Consider the following 20,015-nt stretch of genomic DNA (forward strand, 5'->3'; position numbering starts at 1 on the left):
GTCTTTCATGTTACGTGATTAAAAAAACAGTGACAGCACAATTGTAAATGGAAACAGTTAAATGAAGAATTTTAAATATTTAACCTCAAATGGAAAGCTGCAGTGCGTTAAGATAATACACATGTATATATAGAGTATGTATACATTTCTGTCCTATGAACATTTTTTTTTGTGCCTGTTTTGACTGCTAAAAATGCCCTGAGGCTAGCACCCTCACTACAGTGGGTGCAGCTCGCAGACAGTTCGGCACACACACCCTAATTAAAATTGCGCACGTGCACATTTCTTCACACCAGGGTTAGACCTGCACATTTGACAGCGAAGGATTTTTGCAACATCAGCAGCAAAAAAAACAAAAAAAAACTCGTCTAGCTTGAAGTCTGACTGTTTCGTTTCTGTGCAGAACCAAAAGAACAAAGCGAGGCCTGAGGAAGTAAAGCACCACTCCTCAAACTTCCAACAGCACTGGATCGGCCCCAAAACCCCACCCAGACCCTTTTACAGCCCAGGCTCTGCTTCAAGCCACACCCAGAGGCTTCGACAGCCCCGGACCTCCAGACCCTCCCTCTGCACCAAACACGCCCTGTCCCACCCTTTTCTCACAGCCTTTGATTTACACTAGCGTATGTGTGTAAAAGTGTCAATAAAGTCTGATTAAAAATGTTCCTGTTTGTGTCGACAACATGAAAGAAGACAGGAGACATCTGCACGCACACATGCACATTTACAATCGGCTAAAAAATAAAACCACTGACACACGGGTTCTGACAAGACCACACACACGCGTGGGCGCGCACACACTCATCAACACCATTTTGTTACATGTGCTCACACCTTATTGCCTGGTTTTATTCAGACTGTGAATAAACGGAGTTATTAATAGAGGAAACTGGGAAGTGAATTATGACAACTCACTAGCTAGCTAGCTAGCTCGATAGATAGAAAAATAGATAGCTACATAGATAGAAAGATTATGGTAGCTAAGGCAGTAAAAATCATAGCAACACCATTGGCAGCCTGGTGGGGGCAGAAAAAAACATTAATCCACTTTAGCTTTTTTTTTTATTTACAATTCCTAACATTTGAGCTACTTGTAACTTGTCATGTATAATGTAAGCTCTCCTACTTCTGTAGGAGAAAAACGAAGTGACACCAGAGTTGAATTTTTTTGTTTTGTTTTTTTTTTGCATGTTTTATTAGTTTCCGCTTAAAGAGCACAGGGAGAGTCGTACAATTATACATGGTATATATGTTTCTTCGAAAAAATACTGACTTCAGATTTTTTTTTTCTTTCATAAACGAGGAGCAAAACCAGGAAACAGAACTAAGTTTGACTTCAGTAAGACATGTTATCATTAGTGTAATGAGCATGTGTCGTCGGATAAGTGTCGTCGGTAACTGCAGCAGTAAAAGTGGGCAGGGCCCTGTCATTAACCGTCAACTGTTAATATACATGGTTTAAAAAAGACCAATTATTTCAAATATTTATGAAAAGAATTGACATGTCGTAGGATTTGGTTTATTGTGTGATAAAGCTGACATTTACGAGGATCATTTGCAGAATTTAATGACATCCTGTGATGAAGTGTATAAGTGCAACCCAAGGAAACAAAAATCAAAAAAGACGGCTGATTGATGAAAAGGTGAAAAAAAACGATGATGAAATTAAACTGAAATAATAAAAACAATTTATTTCTCCCGCTCCGCCCCTAAATTCTTAATTTAAAAATGTCGCCTGTTATTATTTTTCTATTTCTTCTTTGTCCCCAGTAAGAAACAAGCTAGCTGGTTTTGCCATTTCGTAATGTCACATGATAGCTGCCAAATGCCTTATATGGGCAATAAACTAGCAAGGTCGCTATTGGCTTATATCTGTTACATTCTAGATGGCTTAGCAATTTGCTAATTTTAGCCACATGCCACCCTCTGTTGCAGACCCTTTATTTTAGCCACAGTTTGTTTTTGACCGTAATATTAATCATTTTTATTCACAAGCAAATTACTAAGAATAACAATCTTACCCAGGAAAACAAAATAAATGAAGTTTTCTCCCAACAAAGCAAAACTCAATGTACTACAATATGATGGAAAGTAATATACAAGTCATGCTGCCAGGTTTTTGTCCAAATAATAGTGTTAATATACTTTACAAACAATAATTGGTTTGACAAATTCTGTTATATCATGTTATAATAAAAATATAAAATATTTTATATAATAATACAACAACAACAGGAAACCGAGACTTGTCCTGGTTCTAAGCTAATGTTATGTGTTAAGGCGCTGCTAGCGAAACTTCTATACAACTCTCAGCAATAAAGAAAGACTGTTACTCCCAAAATGTGCTTATTATTTTTTATAATAAGCAAATTAGTTTATATGAAGAAACAATAAAAATGTTTAAATGAAGATAAAGAAACATGGTTTGTCTTTATAAACCTGGTTTGCATGTTAGATGTGTTAAAACTACAGCCTGCAATGGAATTAATAGATTGCAATGATTACTGCGCAAACATGTCAGCGCTTTTATTAATGCTAAGGGGCGGCTAGTGAAGCAGTTTCCAGCATTGGACAGGAGCTAGCTGCTGTGAATAGTCTCAGGTTATGCACATGCTAGCTGCCTTTGCTCTCGCCTAATCGTACTACATATATATTTGTTGGTGTTGCTCATTTAAATCAGTAAATTGTGAACTAAGTGAATGCTAGTTGCAATTTACTGACGTTAGCCTGCTGCTAGCAGGCATGGCAGTCCACATTAGCCACCCACTAACATGTGTTGCATAACAGAAATTCCATTATGACTTCATTCAAACATTGTTGACCCAGGTTAACCAACGTCATGTAACAGATTTTACTTTGTTACATAAAAACTAAATATTTTTTGGTCAGGACACGTAATGCTAATTGAAACAGATGAGCGACAAATTACAGACCCCAGCTTTGAGAAAGCCATACAAAATATATATATTTAAGGACATGCTATGCTATGGAGCTGTGTAACTTTCCCCAAAACACTGTTTGTCTGGATGATGACATCACAACCAACACAAACACACACTTCCCGTTTCTCTTCTCTCGTCTCATGTTCATTCGTACAATCATTTCCTCAGTCGACAGAGACGCTAGTTCCTCTGCGATGAACAAGCTACTGATGCTAACTTAGGTTGCACGAGCTGCACAACAAAAACACACACACACACACACACTTGAACGCACATATTTCACCTCCTGATCACACACACACACACACATATACTTGAACGCACAAATTTCACCTCCTGAATCCAAACTTTACAACCTCCTCATAAACATTAGAACATTAAATACGGGTGGATCTACGGTCAGAGCTCAGATGCGCCGTATGTACAAACATACACGGGACGAGGCCGTGAATGCAGACGTGTCTCTCCTCACTCACAGGGCGTGGCCGCCGAGGCCGTGAATGCAGACGTGTCTCTCCACACTCACAGGGCGTGGCCGCTGCGGCGGCGGCGGCAGCAGCATGCGCGGCGGCGGCGGCGGCGGCAGCAGCATCGCTGTTCAAACATGCACTTTTCCGTCTGCACGTTCACACATGAACAGGAGTCAACGCAGAACTCTTCTAAATCTCTTTCACACACACACACACACACACACACACATTTCCACCCGCGCGCCGCTGCACCTAAACCATACCTCTGGGACGTATGGAACGGCGGCCCCTCGACTGTGGGAAGCTCAGTCGATGATCTGTGCAGACCGGTGCACAGAGGTGGTGTTGTTGTTGATGAAGAGCGATTTGGCCAAACCCATCTGTGGGCCAGAAGAAGAAGAGGGTCATGAAACGGCATTTAGTTTGACAGCAGGTTTTTTTTTGGGTTGATGAACTGCTGACCTTTGACATGACGAATTATGAAGTTAGCCCAAAATGACAGAAGAGCTGCTGGTTGAACGCTGCGTTCTGTAGTGCGTTTATTGCAAAAAAAAAAACTAATTGTATAATCCTCCTGCTGGAGGCGGTGCTGAGTCAGCAGTGCCCGTCAGCTGAAATGTTTCTATATGAACTTTGGGTGTGGCAGTCTTTCCTTTTTTTGTAGTGCACATTTCAAAGATCTAGACAAATGTCTGCCCAACTTTCCCTTATACACGATTTTTATCAGAGTTTCTTTTGATCCGCAGAGATTCCGTAAAGGTGACTCATCCGAGGCTCCGCCCCTGACTCTCACTCTCACTCTTCGCCCTGTCACTATCTCACGTCTTTTTCCTCCGCTTTTAGACTCACAGCTATGAGAACCAGTCGTTCAGGACTTGTCATTTTTCGTCTGTCCATCAACCACGAGGGTGGGCGGGAGGCGGCAGCAGCAGCAGCAGCAGCAGAGAAAGTGAGTTGGAGCCAAGTTCAGGAGAAAAAAAAAAAAAAAAAAACCACCCACCAGCCTCCACCTTCTGCTGCTGCAACAGTCATAAACCCTTCCTGGGTTTCTCAGCCTCAGAGAATTTCAGACACACGTGTAACATTTGTACCTTTTTCAAAACAACTTGGAAGTTCTTCTCGTTCCACAAGCTGTAGAGCAGCAGAGACGCGGCTTTGCTTCCTTTGGGGAAAGACCTTCAAAAGACAAACAAGGACACAGGACAGGATTGAAGACGAGGTTAATGTTGCAAAAATACATACTGTGAATAAAAGGACGATGCGCATTTGATGACATGTCCAAACCCTAAGCTCCAATCAAATGTGTTGTTAAATAATCATCGGTCGCATACGTACGGTCTAAGCCTGGATGATGTACGTTCTAAGCCTTTTATAACCTTTCAAAGGAAATGTTGAACCACAGCGAGAGTTGGATTTATTCATTCCTTTGTATCTCTTGTGTGTTTGGACAAGATCCTAACATCACAAACATCACCCGGGATTACAAACTCCGCATATGAGACGATTTAAAGACAACAGTGACTGTGACAGAACTGACGGCGACGCTTGATGCGCAAAAGTTGGAAAGAGCGGTAACTTGAAAGCCTTTGGAAGAAACCTTTGATCCCAGTCCAAGGGGAGGATGTGATCTCTAATTAACATACATGACGTTATCCAATAAAGTACAAACGAAGCACAGGAAACGGTGACTAGCATTTTCATGCAGTGTATGCATGTTTAGCATTGTGGAGGCATGTCATACGTAAATGCCCTTAGTGGATTACAAATTGGGAGCCTATACTTTCTGTAGGTGTTGGTAGTGTCAACACGATAGTGCACAGTGTGGAGGTTTACCGTCTTTACAGGACACAAAGCGGCGTCTATTGAAGACATTTTATTTTTCGATCGCCAAAGAAATCAAAGGTTTGACGCAGCTGGTACGAATTTGTGCATTTCATACAGAGGTAAATAAAACAAACTTGGGCTGCACGCGGCGTCTATTGAAGACATTTTATTTTCGATCGCCAAAGAAATCAAAAAAAAAAAAATCGCAATTTTTTTTTTAAATCAATATTGAAACCACGATAATTAATCACGATTCATTCATTACGTTGGCTGAAACGTATTTTATCGCACCTTCTATATTAAACAAACAGTATGTAAACAGCTCAAAATACAACTTAAAATTCAAATAATAATGAATGAATAATAAAATGTAATCATTCAAAGACATCATGGCTAATGAAAAAATACATTTGACATTTACTTTTCACTTGGAGGATAGATTTGAGGTCAGGCTAGATGTTTCTGAAGCCCTCGCTGCTCACTGTATTTATTGGGCGCGTCGTAAAATGCTAGTGCGAGTGTCACCTGGTGCAGGTTCGCCATTACGGACATCTTGGCTTACGGGTTAGCATTAGCTTAAGCCTTCGTGAAGTCATCGTATTTGACTTTGTGGTGTTCTGTCAGGTCTGTGGTGCAGACACGCTGTGTATATCATCATTATTATTTTTTTGGTCAGCATCGCTCGATCTGAATCCAAAAAAATCCCTTACGAGGTACTAGCTTCTCCTCAGCCCCAAATTCTGCGATACCGCCACCTTCTGCTCCCGACATTACTCACCCATTCTCACTGAGGTCTGCCAGAGCTGTCACCAGGTTGGTCGTGATTAGCTTTTTGCTGCTCTCAGTGTCAGCTGTCATCAAAGCGCGAGCTGTGTTACATCCTGCTGCCACAGTTTCATCACATTTTCCCATTTCACGAGGACCAGAGGATAAGAGGGTGCACAGCTCCGGGAGGACCTGCTTCGCTAAAGGTTGAATGTGGACGTTAGTGAAATTCACCTTCAGGAAAAAAATAAGAAAAGAGCTTGAATAAAAACGGGCTCAACTTACAGATGGACGGCTGAAGGCTGGACAGCCGAGACATGTTGTTCAACAGGGACATGGCTGTCTTCTGCAGGGTACTGTTGGGAGACTTTATTAGAGGGGAGATGTGTAGCAAAGCGCCCAGCTTCTGGACCAGAATCTGACTCATGGCCATGGAACCCTGAGTTACAGGGACAGACAGGAGACACAAGGGAATGGACAAGAAAACCCATCAGATCATCAGAAACCCAGAGATTCCTTCTCCATTTTTCCTACTTTTAATGACCATATAATATAATAGCATCTCTGTGACAGACTAAGTCCATCAGACTGTGAATGTGGACGTTAGTGAAATTCACCTTCAGGAAAAAAATAAGAAAAGAGCTTGAATAAAAACGGGCTCAACTTACAGATGGACGGCTGAAGGCTGGACAGCCGAGACATGTTGTTCAACAGGGACATGGCTGTCTTCTGCAGGGTACTGTTGGGAGACTTTATTAGAGGGGAGATGTGTAGCAAAGCGCCCAGCTTCTGGACCAGAATCTGACTCATGGCCATGGAACCCTGAGTTACAGGGACAGACAGGAGACACAAGGGAATGGACAAGAAAATCCATCAGATCATGAAACCCAGAGATGCCTTCTCCATGTTTCCTACTTTTAATGAGCATATGATATAATAGCATCTCTGTGACAAACTAAGTCCATCAGACTGTGAGGAGGAATAAACCTGGAGTGTTCATTAATAAACAAGAAGACGGAGAGACAGATAAGTGGATGGATGGATGATAGATGGATGGATGGATGGATGGATGGATAGATGGATGGATAGATGGATGATGGATAGATGGATGGATGGATAGATGGGAGATGGGAGATGGATAGATGGATGGTTGGATGGATGGATGGATGATGGATAGATGGATGGATGGATGGATAGATGGATGGATGGATGGATAGATGGATGGATGGATGGATAGATGGATGGATGGATGGATAGATGGATGGATAGATGGATGGATAGATGGATGGATGGATGGATGGATAGATGGATGGATAGATGGATGGATGGATATATAGATAGATGGATGGGTGGATGGATAATAGGGATGTCTGATAATATCAGTTGGCCGATATTATTATATTTAGCGGTAAGAATCATTATTCTATATCACCCAGAAGATGTGACCTGAATATAGTGAAACTATCATTTGTATTGTCCACAGTATTGTCATTGTGACACAGCACACCACTGAGCACAATGAAATGTGTCCTCTGCCTTTAACCCAAACGGCTGTATACATCGGTATCGGTTGATATCGGAAACGGAAAATATGGCAAGGGTTTGGACAATATCGGCAAATAAAAGCTAATATCGGACCTCCCTGACCAGTAATTATTTGAATATAAAACGTCCCTGCCGTCAGTAAACACCTCTGACCATGATGCACACAAACAGACTAAACTGACGACTCCACTCACCAGCCCCTTGCTGGCAGTCAGGTTCTGCAGCGCGCCGCAGCACGCCTCCAGCGTGCCATCTTTCTGGGACGAGCCCAACAGGGACAGATAGGTCTGCATGGCTCTGGGATGGCACAGCCACCGTTCACCTGAGGGGGCGCTGTCCTCAGGTAGTGGGTGATTCACGTCGAAGGAAAACTAGTGACATAAAAAAAAAAAAAAAAGGAAATGAAGGAGGGTCTTCGGGGGAGGAGGATTTACAGAGTTGTGAGGTTTGTACCTGTTTCTGAGCTTTGCTGCTTTTGGGGCTGAAGCAGCCAATCGGTGAGCCCTTCTTACTTTGTGGCTGGACCTCCGTCTGGGGATAGTACTTGTTGAAGGACTGAGGGGATTCAGACTCCAGCTGAAAGGTCAGATTGTGGAGGATGCAGGCACAGTTCTCCACAGACTGGAGAAGAAAAAGTAAAGAGTTTTTTTTTTTTTTTTAAATTCAAAAACTTTGTGATCCACGTTTTTAATGTTTTTAAAGTTAATCTCCACAGACTGGAGAAGAAAAAGTAAACTTTAAAATGTTTTAAGTTAATAAAAAAATAGTAGAGACACGTGACAAATTACATGTGAAGTGCATTTTGGGAAATGGGATTTTTTTTTTTTTTCATCGTTTCGCTCTAATCAGTAAAACGACGCCTCCACATGTGGCGCTTTTCCATAACGACGGCATTTGTTTGTTAAACATCAGCAGCTTTGAGCAAACAGCGAACACACGTCACGCCCTGCATTTACACAAATGAGCAGGTGTCCATGAAAACAACACACGCCGTCAGTGAACAGACACTGTCATTGTGGTTCGGCGAGTGCGGACGTGTGCTCGACATCACAAGCTCATTTTCCCACGTGCTTCAATACAAAATGATCTCATAAACCAGACTAGTTTTCTGTTATTTTTATATAATGTTCCATTAATATCTCAGTTCCTAAAATATAGATTCTTCTGTTTTTAAAGACATTTTCATCAGTTTACTTTACTTTACACAGACGACCCAGAAGAAACAGAAACTTGCTACAGCTAGCACCAGCGCAGAGACACTTGGACGACTGAGCTCAGTCCTGGACCTTAGTTGTTAAAAAGACAGTAACCAGAGTCCTGAAGTCTGCTGAGGACAACCTGGAGGAGGCGGACATCTGGTCTGACGGCACTAAACTACAGCTGTTTGAACTAATAACAGATATTATCTACATTTGGAGATGGAAGGGAGACAAATACGAGTCTTTAGCAGCGGTTCCCAACCTTTTTTGGGCTAATGATCCTATTTTGACCCCCCAGAGAGATTCGTTGCGGCGGCTCGTACGTTTTTATATGCTGCGTTTTATTCCGACTTGATTTACATTCCTAGTCTAAAGGTTCATTGGCGAGCTGTTACCTTGTCGTCGGGGTTTTCTTCGGCGACGCAGGACTCGATGTAACTCATGAGAGAATCGATGAGACCTCGACATTCCCTCATCACATGCCTCTCCCTCTGCTGTCCGGAGCTCAGGTTCCTGCAGGACCAAACGCAGTTCAGGATCCGATAACGGCAACGACAACAACGACAACAACAATAATAATAATGATGATGATGATGGTAATAATAATAATAACAATAATAATAATAATAATGATGATGATGGTAATAATAATAATAACAATAATAATAATAATAATGATGATGATGATGATGATGATAATAATAATAATAATTGTTATTATTATTATGATTATTATTATATTGGCATGTAATCCAATTATAACATAACATTGGTAAATTTAATAATGGCAACTTTCAAAACACACAGAAATGCTGTAGATGTGATACTTTCAATAACAACAACAACAACAATAATAACAACAATTGTAATAATAATAATACTAAAAACAATAGTAATAGTACTACTACTAATAATAATAATAATAACAGTAACAATTTTGTTCTTATCAATATTATTATTATTATTATTATTATTATTATTATTATTATTATTAGTATATTAACATTGAATTCAATTATAATATAAAATTGGCTTATTATTATTATTATTGTTATTAGTATATTGGTACTGAATTCGATTATAATATAAAATTGGTACATTTCATAATTTAAATGTAATCACTTTCAAAACACACAAGAAGGCTGTAGATGTGATCACTTTTGTGAATCAATCGTAATCGATGATTTTTGGTTTGTTGGGGGTGAGCCATCACCGACGGTGTTGACAGTGTTAGCCGGGTGTCCTCACCTCAGACAGCCTGTAGCGTTGAAGAATACATCAGGGTGGATGTTGTTGTTAGCGCTGTTGTCGGACCAACAGGTGAACGGAACCACCACGTTCTCGGTCAAAGCCGGCAGAGCTGTCGCCGTCAGTTCCCCCTTGAGCTCGTCAGCTGACGACAGGTTCCACAGCAGGCCTGGTTAAACACAGACGAGGAATTGACGTTATTTAAACCTGTGGACGCGTTCCAATAAAACGCACGCAGGGCCAGGCTTCCCCCTCAGGCTGAATCTGTTTCCAAGAAGAATCATCTCCACAATCACCGCTTCAGCACAGATACAACTTTTAACGTCGCCTCCTGTCATGCGGATCTTAAAGCTTCTTTATGTTGTTACGCAACAGAATTTATTCCCTTGGCTCCGACATATCTGTTGGTTTTGTGTTGTGTAATCATGTTTTGCAGTTGTTGATGCGCTCACAGAGGTGTGTTGCTGTGGATCGTGGGAGGCTGGCGACATGGACACATATCTTACCGAGAGTTTTCTGTCTCCGAACACTGGAGTTTGTGGCAACATTTCCATGCATGTAAATCCGTACGGTGAAAGAGCTGCTGCGATGTCGTTCAATCCAACTTTTTTCTCCATGTCTGGTCACGTGTGTTCAGTTCAAACACACGTGAACAGACATGGAGAGAGAGAGAGTTTTGTTTTCCTTTACAGTGTACTCAGTTATGGTGAACATAAAGCTGAGCTTGTGTTCGTTTCTGTGTGTAACCCGAGCATCTTCTTCTTTGTTGTGGAAACAGACTGGAGTGCATGTTACATCATGTTACATGTTAACGCACGGGAGTTCCTCCCTGTGAAAAAACATTCCTTATTCATAGAGGTGACTCCACCTGCTGAACGGAATTGTTTTAATAAAAAAAAAAGAAGCAAAAAGAAAACTCATGTGTATGGGTTCATACGGACGATGACTGTCAGGAAGAGTCATTGCTGCTGATAATGAAGCAACAAATAAGAGTTCTGCAGTCTGAGTAAAATCCCTTGATTGGATGAGTGTGTTTGGTTTCAGCTTCAATCGATGATGTCACACAGACGAGGGCGGAACAGCTGGAGATTGTTTGAACGCGCTCCACCGCATTTATGACACGCAACAAAGCTAAAGTAACTTTGATGGCCATGTATACTTTACATAAACTCCCCATTGACTAAGCATCAGACTGTGGACTGAAAACAGGGGTGTCCGCACTTTTTTGGCATGCGAGCTACTATTCAAATGTATATGTTCCTCAAATAAAGTATGATTAAATCCTTACAATACATGCTCACTACTAGAATGTTATTTTTATTTTTTTTATTTGAAATTCCTTATGAGCTACCAGCGTTTACTCTGCCATCTACTGGTAGAACCCGATCTACTTATTGGGCTTCCCTGAATTCAAATCTAAAAATAAGTTCATTACTTTTGGTTTTCTTTTTTGATATGACATGAAAACGGACCTATGTGACTGTCACACGCAACAGAAACTACTTGGCGTAAAAAACAAAAAAAAAATTAACATCAAGCAAAATATGAATATTGTTTACACATAAAATGTAGGATATGCCTCTGAATAAAGCTGCGTCTATGTTGGTCGTACGGGGGTATAGGTGGTTCAACATCTTGGACATCCTACCTGTGATCTGTTTTTGGGTCTCAGTGGAGTCCGTGTCCTTTAAGAGCTGTAAGGCCTTGGCGATTCCTCCACAGTGCTGGACCTCCAGCTTGTTGTTGTGATCTTTGAAGACCAGGTTCCTCAGGGCACCAGCAGAAGCCTGGCTGACGGCGGGGTTGGTGCGGCACAGCAGGCTGACCAGCAGGGGGATCCCACCCAGCTGATAGACCTGTGCCAATAAAAACAAGAAGGGGCGGGTTAATGTGACAGCACCGTAAATCACAGCACATGACGATGATCAGCAGAACATCCATCACCGGAGGCCAGTGTCACATAAGGCGTGGTTATAACATGAAACCTTTTTTGTGACACGCTAGTGTTAGGTAAACTGTTTATTTAGGTATGCTGTTTTATTCTTGACTCCCGCTGGTTCGGAAAATGTAGAATTGGCGCAAAAAGACAACTGATAAAAGCTACAGTTGGAATCGTGTGCACTGTTGACGTCCACATACAGTAGTGACACCAAGCTAACTAACGGGGTCACAGTAAAGTGTGTCACATCAGGCTTACTGGGTTGCATTAAAGCACACTGTTCTAAGTTAGCATCATAAAACACACTCTGCTAATAAAGCAAAGCTAAGTTTTCTTCTGCTAGCCTTTGCTAAAGTATATGTGCTACCCAAGGTCAGCTAAGCTACATTAAGCTAACTGAATCTCACAAAATTAAAAATGGCAGCGACGTCTCTATAAATCTCTTTAAATAACTGAATCTCACAAAATTAAAAATGGCTAAAATCTCTTTACATTTTTTTTACTACCTTCATATTAAACTGAAACAAGTATAAAACCACAAACATGAGTTAGGTCGTATGAAAATGAGCGTTTTCTCAACCGTCACCTCGTGTTTAGCTCGCTCCTCCTTGTATGTGGTGTGCTGGATGAAAGAGGCGCCACACTGTTGGAAGTTCTCCTCAGGAAGGGATAAGAATTCCACGGCCTCTTTCAGAGTCAGATCTGACAGATTTATCCCAGTATTTACTCTGGAATAGACAGAAATCCCACATTGAGTACCTCTGATTCGTTGAAAGAAGACTGCTGACTGAGTGATAAACTCACGCAGACTGCTGCAGGTCTGTCTTGGAGATCTTCATGGTGCCCATCTTGCCATCGATGTTGGACTGGCTAGATGTGGGCTGGGTAATGCGGGTCTGGCTATTGGTCATGTAGTTGCCGTTGACGGAGTAAATGCTATGTCGATTGCTCTGAGTTTGGACGTTGTAGTGGTTCTGGGCAGTCTGAACTTTGTTTTTCTGAAGAAATCGGTGGGAAAAAAAAAAAGTTGGTTTTCAGAGATATGTTTGAGAAGGTCAACAATGGTGGGAGTTCAGTAGATAAGAAGACTCATGTACCATGTTTACTGAAGATCCAGGGACGGCGTAGAACCTGTGAGCCAGGGCCGGGTCACTGCGGCTGGGTTTCAGAGTACCTAGACCTGTGGCCCAATTAGAATATTTGCTGTGCTGTTCCCATGCTCCTGAAGTGCTCTGATGTCTTCCTCCCATGGACTTGGTGGACTGAGTGCGGTTTCTCTGGGTATTGGCCTAAAAAGGAAATAAGAATATTTGTGAAATGAGCTTAACTCAAAACAATAGTTTGAAGTTTTTTTTGTGAAGACCAAAGTGTGTCCTTGGTTTTGGTGATAAACACTGATTTATTGTTATAGATCTGAAGGCTGTTGTGGAAACCTGTCTGAACAGAAAACCAGAGTCTGTTTTCTGTGAGGACAGGTCTTGAATATCAGGTCACAGACCAGTCACTGAAAGGAATTTGACCAAAAACATGTTGAAGAATGTTGTATTCTCTGAGAAACCATCGTCTGGCAGAAGGTGGTGGGACTAGCTATGATAAGCTATGATTAGGGATACGGTAAACAGCGTTGAGATGTGGTGGAATAATGGATAGAGGACATGTTGGGAATTAGTACAACTCAACCAAAAACATGTTGAAGAATGTTGTATTCTCTGAGAAACCATCGTCTGGCAGAAGGTGGTGGGACTAGCTATGATTAGGGATACAGTAATACTTCTGCCTTTTCCCTGCAATACACACGTTTCCCCAATAGATGGCGTAGAAAATGATAAATGCATTTTAGCGTTTTAGCTTTTATGCATGACATTTACATTGTCATTTATCTTAGTTCACACGAACGCTCCATCTATCTGCTCCTGACCCGGCCCTCCCTGTTCAGTTTTAGGACAATTGTGGCCCGCGAGTCAAAAGTTTGCCCACACGTGGTCTAACTAGTAGAACGTAAGGGTGTCAATGTGAAAGTCAGAGCTATTCACTTATTAGTTTCATCCTGTTTTTAATGTGATTCTGAAGAAATATTTGGTTCCTTCTGAGAACCATGTGTTATGTTACAACAAATTCAATCTACAAAACCGACTGCTTCAAAACTTGATTAAAGTAACGTGTTAGGGCGGTGTGCAGTACTCCAAGTAGAACTGGTTTTCATCAGATGGCTATTTGTCAAGTTAAAGGCTCAAAGCAGTGACTGTCAACTGGTGGCCCGTGGGCCGAACCTGGACAGCTGAACCATCCAATCAAGCCCGCGACTGGATTCCAAAATTGTGAAGATCAAAATGAAAATTATGTGTGGTCCTCACAATAATTTAGGTATATATATATATGTTTAGGTACATAACTGATAACTGAGAACAATACTGTGCAACAAAGTCGCCAAGCAGGAAACCTGGCGTCACTGACTATCAACATCAACATCGCCTCTAAATTACACCTTCGTTTGATTGTAGTAAAAACTTTGGCCCAAACCTTACCACCAGACGCTCGACAACGGAAAAATGCTTTGGGCATTTGTGACGGATTGATGGTGAGGTATTTCACTATTGTACCGGGTTTGGCTTTGAAAGTGTAGGCTCTGAACGTTCTTCAGAAAAGGCCTAAAGCCTGAGGACAGAAAATGCTAGCTAGCTCCAGTCTGTTGACCAGTAGCACCTAGGTAAAAAAAAAGAAGCTCTTACTCCATTACATATATCATTGATATCATAACAAACAGTGCTCTATTAAAGGACAGTATTGTAATTTTTTTTTTTACATCTGCTTCTTTGAATATTTTCAGGCCAAAAAAAAAATTCAAAATGGCGGCACGCAAATAATGGCTTGAGAAATGGCAAGTAATAGGAGGGTTGGGTTTTGGGTGCAACATGTGTGGTTTAAATGTTTGGGTGTGTACTTCCAAAAAGGTCTTAAAATGCATTACTAGTAGAAGTGATTCATCGTTTCAGTTTTACAATTGGTTTAGTTGTTCCAAAATGTTAGAAGTGACAACATTTTGAACTTTTTTTGGCTGCGTTTGATTTTTTTTTTTTTAACAACTTTTGCTCCAATTTTGTGACATAAATTACAAAAAAAAAGATGATCAAAAGGGGGGGAATTTACAAATATCTCACTAATACACTAAGTTTCGGAATACCAGCAACACTGATTTATGTTTCTCCTCCATCTGGTAGAGATTTTGTACGATAAAGTTTAAACAGCGTCAAACTGAGAAGTTTTCAGCGAATGGCTCACTTTTCTACTTCATATTTACACACGTCATGGGCTACACCCATTTTGGCTTCGTTTTGGCTGCAAAATGAGATTCATGAAAAAAACAAACAAAATAAACATAGTTATGTTCAAACATACAACCATGTTCCGTTGCTTTCCTGACATGATACTATTATAAACTGTTACAAAAACAATTACATTTTCACCGGGAAAGTGGGTGACTCAAACTCAAAAAGACAAAGGACCTGCTGTTCCCGTATGCAAAAGTCATTCATCAGGTCTAATGATCAAAAACAACCGCACAGTGATGGAAAATCTATCGTTTTCTTTACCGAATGTGGAAGTGTAGATGTTATCTTGAACTTAACCCTGAGCTGATGTGAATTTTATCCCCAATGTCTTTGGTCTTTTGTTGTTTTTCTTTTTGCAACCCTGATGGTTTCCAGTGCAGTCAACTATGACTCCGTGTGAACAAAAAGGAAAAAATTATCTTTTTTTTTTTCCTTTGTTCCTGCATAAAATCCAGGTGGGTGATTCAAATCAGGAGAGAAAAGGCCACTTAAGGACACCAAAAACTAGGTCGTAAACAAGTCTAGATGTAATTAGCTCCGCAGAATTTTGATAGATTTAGATGACGTGACGAAGTACAGACAGTGACAGAAGGATGCCGATAATGAAAGTTCATCTACAAGAATCCATCATCAGGCTCCCTCGACATGTCTCGACGGCTTGTTAGAACACAGGGTCACACGGGTCAATATGATCACTATGTAGAATGTCCCAGTTTTTGTCTCTGACTCACCTAACAAGAAGAGAAACCAAACTCAAACACACGATGTTTTCACACTGACAGAGGAAAAAAAACCATGTCGTCCTGCACCGTAACCGAATGACTAATTAAATACCATGTCGTCCTGCACCGTAACCGAATTACTAATTAAATATTACGCAAACCAACAAACGAACAAACCATACTCAAACACAAATAGCGTAATACTCCTCAAGTACCTCAGCACTTTCGTCTGTCATGCACAATCATGATAATAACTATATTTATCACTGGTTCATACCAGCACATATGAAATCAGTAATAACCACTGACAAACAACAACAACAACAACAAGAATAATAAATAACATCATCATTGCAACCTATGCATAAAAAAAAATCAGCCATATAACAGAGAGTTTGACCATTTTCTTATTGCAACTATATTATTATGATTTGTGAGTTATAAAAATATATTTATATATACATATATAAATATATATGTATACATATATAACTTTTTTGCAACTGATAATTCATAATAATATAATTGCAATAAAAGAGTACAAGAGTAATTGGCTAAAGAAATTCAGGCGCCAACCTGCTCTTATATGGACATTTATTAATGCGAATTTCAAATAAAAAGTAGTCACCATAACACATTTTCTTTCGGATTTAATTCAGTGACACAAACTGACCACATAGGGCAGCAGCGTCTGTGCCTCCGTGAGCTGATCACTGATTTTCTCTCTAAATGAAATACTTTCACACTGAGGTAAGCAGATCATCAAACACCACAGGCCAGGTGCATCCACAACCACAGAACATCACAATGACACAATGAGTCGTGATTCAGAGCAGTGCTGTCAGACACATCTCTGACACTAACACGGATCCACTGATCCGTGGTGTGAATCAGTCATGACTAAGTCACCGCCATATTGTGCGAAAGTCCCTCTGATTTTACACCCAGTTTCAGGGGACAGCTCATTCCTGAGCTAATTGTCAATCAGACAGCAAAGATTTACTGGGAATTGTTTTTTTTTTTTTTTTTCTCAGGTCAGATCCTTTCACAAAAGTGATCATGTATTTTAGTAGCACAGTCATCCCTGAGTGGCGACGGGGCATTTTTCTTCTGTTTTGCGGCCAATCATTTTGCCTATGTGTTCTGTGGCAAAGACAATTAGACGAAGCTCACACTCTCAGGCTAAAGCTAATTTGTTGTTAGCTTGAAAGTACAGTAAATGCATTAAAAAAACTCAAAGTACATGTAACAGTAAATTAACCATGTGGGAGCAACCGTTAAGTCTTACTCTTTTTCCAGACTGTTCTGTTTCACGCTGTTGTGGAGCTATCGTCGAGCTACTTTAGCATCCTGCTGCTGGCTGCGGCAATTAGTTTTACAACTGACTTTTGTCAGTAATATCAGTTTAACGTCTGTGCTTAGTTATTTCATAATGACTTGTTATGAGAATACACTTTTCCATTGAAGAACATATAACCCAAAAATTGTGTTAGCTTCCAATTTATAGCTGTAGCAATGCATTTATTTACTTTCTACATGCAAATATTTGGAGAGAAAAAACGGCCGTTGCCTAATCTCGTCTCACTCATCAGCTTTTGACAAGAAACGGAAGCTAAATTCTCATATAAACATTTAGAAATTGTAAACAAAAATGGTTGCTAAGGTACATGGTGCTAATTCCTTACTTGGGAGTTGCCTTCTGAGAATTAAGGAAAATCCCTTGAAACTCTGTGGTAGAGTAAAGCTGTTAAAGGGAACTTCCAGCTTCTATTCATTCTTTTACTGTACAAACATCCTAATAATAATTCTAATAATCATCCTGATTATAAGAGGCATCTGAAGACAGAGGAGCTACCTGAAACCTACAACAGTATGGCAAAAAAGGAAATTTACCGTTTTGATGAAACTGGTCGACGAGCTGCGGTTGAAGGCGTTGCTGGCTTTACTCGGAGAAAATTTGAAGGATGTAAACTCATATGTCTGACCTATGGAGAGAAGAGTCATGTGACAGAGGGTGAATAACACTTCGAAAGGAAGCGTAACAAATTGAAATACTTTCTTAAAAAACAGAACCAGACTTGTTAGAATCAACCGTTACATAATTAACAAATCTTTGACCCCATTCCACAATGCTCATTAACTTCACAAATGTATACCCTAAAAAAAAAGAACCAGAACTGAATTGTTTGGCGTGGAAAGTGACAAAAAAGAAAGTCGACGTGCCAATGTGAACTGGTCTACCAGTCTTTGAAAACTCCAACGCCTTTGTCGTGTCTGGTTTCGACTGAGTGAGCACTGCACCCATCATCACAGACAGATGTGAGAACTGATTGAAAATTATACCAAAAGCTGAATATGATCTAAGCTTAGATCCTGTAACGATGAATCACACGTCTGTGTTTCTTTAAATTCCTCAAACCTCTTATCACATCATCCTGCTTAAACATTTAGAAATTCATCAATCAAACATCAGGGTCTTACAGTCTGCAAGTCATTTCTCTGGACCCCTAGTGTTTGGTAGTTCTCAGTTATACCAGCGAAGGCCATAATTTAAAATGTAAAATACTTTACATACAAATACAAATTACCTGGGTTTTTATGAACGCTAAGAAAACAAAACAGCAGCTAGCAGATGTTTAGGTGTCTTGTGGTTTTGTTTTTTTTTACAATGTTTATATATACAATGATCCCTATCCTATTACGGTAGTTGCGTTCCTAGACCCACCGCGAAATGTGAAAAATCCATGAAGCAGAGGCGAGAAAGTTATTATATTATTTACATATATACTTACCCTTTACGAACCTCCCCCCACTGTTAACAACCCTCCCTGGACTGTATTACCCTTTCCCACACAATTATATCCTCAGTAGAGTTGTAGAATGTCGACGGGACAAGGGAACGAGAGAGTGGCCGACAGAGAAGGGGAGACACTGAGAGATGCTACGATTCATGAGCCAATCAGCGTGAGGAACAGAAGAGCTTGCCCAATTAGTCAATAGTGCATTGAGTACGCATTGTATTAGCCAATAGTATGCTGTAAACAAAGCTACCAGTGATCGTTTGCAAATGCGCTTATCTCAATTTCAAAACGAGAATCCACATTTCTAAAGCTAAAACTCTATGTATAATTATTTTATAATGTTTTTTAGTTTATTTTTTGCTATAATTCGCGAGATAGGATTTAAAAAAATCTGCGATGTGAGGGTAGGAAAAGAGAACTGCGATATAGAGAGGGAACACTGTATACACCAGTTGTATATAAAACCATGTCCGATACCGATACTGCAGTTTGGAGTATCTGCTAAAACTGATAACAATCAGATACCTTTTAGATGTCAGATCAAACAGGCTAGTTTTTTTTTCAACGTTTGATCCTGATAGGATCAATACATTCATGATAGGGGCAGTGGTGGCTTAGTGGTTAAGGAAGTGGACTTGGTTTCGGAAGGTTGCAGGTTAGAATTCACCAGCTGCCCAGTTACCACTGAGGTGCTCTGAGCACGGCACCGTCCCTACACACTGCTCCCCGGGCACTTAAAGCTGCCCACTGTTCACTTTGGTGATGGGTTAAAAGCACAGGCTCAATTTTCGTTGTTTCCCTGTGTTACAATGACAATAAAGTCTATAGTTTTTAAAAAAATATTTTGACTAATATCAGACTGATACCAATCCTAAGTACTGGGTTGACCCATCCCTAATACAAACATCAAGTGTATATTGATATGATATTGACACTGGTACGTTTAAAGTATATTGATCTGTATGTTTGTGTATATATATATAACAATGCAAACATATAGATCAGTATATTAGAAACATATCAATGTCTCTGTCATTGGTGAGGAACCCCAGGGTTCACCTCCTGGGCAAGATCAAATCCCAGTTAGTGCAGTTTGTACCTTCCAGTGGACTCACCAACCACAGGAAGGTTTAGGGGGGTTGGTACGGTGCAGTGTGATTTGGATGGCGGTCATGGAGACTGCTGCCCCCGTGACCCGGATAAGCGGATGAAAATGGATGGATGGATGGAT

The 20,015-nt window shown here is 40.5% G+C and overlaps 2 protein-coding genes and 1 long non-coding RNA gene across 5 annotated transcripts in view; 1 reads left to right on the plus strand and 2 right to left on the minus strand.

Moving 5' to 3' along the window:
• The window catches only part of tnnt2a (troponin T type 2a (cardiac)), a 6,693-nt gene extending 6,030 nt beyond the window's left edge, over nucleotides 1-663 (plus strand). The window contains exon 15 of the mRNA XM_008318112.2: nucleotides 404-663. Within this exon, the coding sequence (XP_008316334.1) occupies nucleotides 404-437 (34 nt within the window). The 3' untranslated portion in view covers nucleotides 438-663. The remainder of the gene's footprint in view (nucleotides 1-403) is intronic.
• Nucleotides 664-1,158: 495 nt separating this feature from the next.
• LOC103384555 (uncharacterized) lies at nucleotides 1,159-3,433 on the minus strand. The gene is made up of 2 exons (XR_522116.3): nucleotides 3,276-3,433; nucleotides 1,159-3,225 (listed from the first exon to the last, which is right to left on the minus strand). It is a non-coding gene; the product is annotated as an uncharacterized LOC103384555 (long non-coding RNA).
• A 77-nt stretch (nucleotides 3,434-3,510) lies between these two features.
• The window catches only part of pkp1a (plakophilin 1a), a 19,977-nt gene continuing 3,472 nt past the window's right edge, over nucleotides 3,511-20,015 (minus strand). For 2 of the 3 annotated variants that reach the window (XM_025059275.1, XM_025059276.1), the window contains exons 3-12: nucleotides 17,877-17,968; nucleotides 13,030-13,221; nucleotides 12,737-12,930; nucleotides 12,519-12,660; nucleotides 11,642-11,849; nucleotides 9,994-10,162; nucleotides 9,141-9,258; nucleotides 8,000-8,167; nucleotides 7,741-7,917; nucleotides 6,605-6,823 (exon numbers count right to left, since the gene is read on the minus strand). In XM_025059275.1, the coding sequence (XP_024915043.1) occupies nucleotides 6,605-6,823; nucleotides 7,741-7,917; nucleotides 8,000-8,167; nucleotides 9,141-9,258; nucleotides 9,994-10,162; nucleotides 11,642-11,849; nucleotides 12,519-12,660; nucleotides 12,737-12,930; nucleotides 13,030-13,221; nucleotides 17,877-17,968 (1,679 nt within the window). Of the gene's footprint in view, nucleotides 3,793-4,503; nucleotides 4,589-6,014; nucleotides 6,202-6,604; nucleotides 6,824-7,740; nucleotides 7,918-7,999; nucleotides 8,168-9,140; nucleotides 9,259-9,993; nucleotides 10,163-11,641; nucleotides 11,850-12,518; nucleotides 12,661-12,736; nucleotides 12,931-13,029; nucleotides 13,222-17,876; nucleotides 17,969-20,015 lie in introns of those variants that run through there. The other variant, XM_008318111.3, reaches the window with a different exon arrangement.

This window comes from Cynoglossus semilaevis, chromosome 10 (genome assembly GCF_000523025.1).
Source record: "Cynoglossus semilaevis isolate Cse_v1.0 chromosome 10, Cse_v1.0, whole genome shotgun sequence".
Taxonomy (NCBI): domain Eukaryota; kingdom Metazoa; phylum Chordata; class Actinopteri; order Pleuronectiformes; family Cynoglossidae; genus Cynoglossus; species Cynoglossus semilaevis.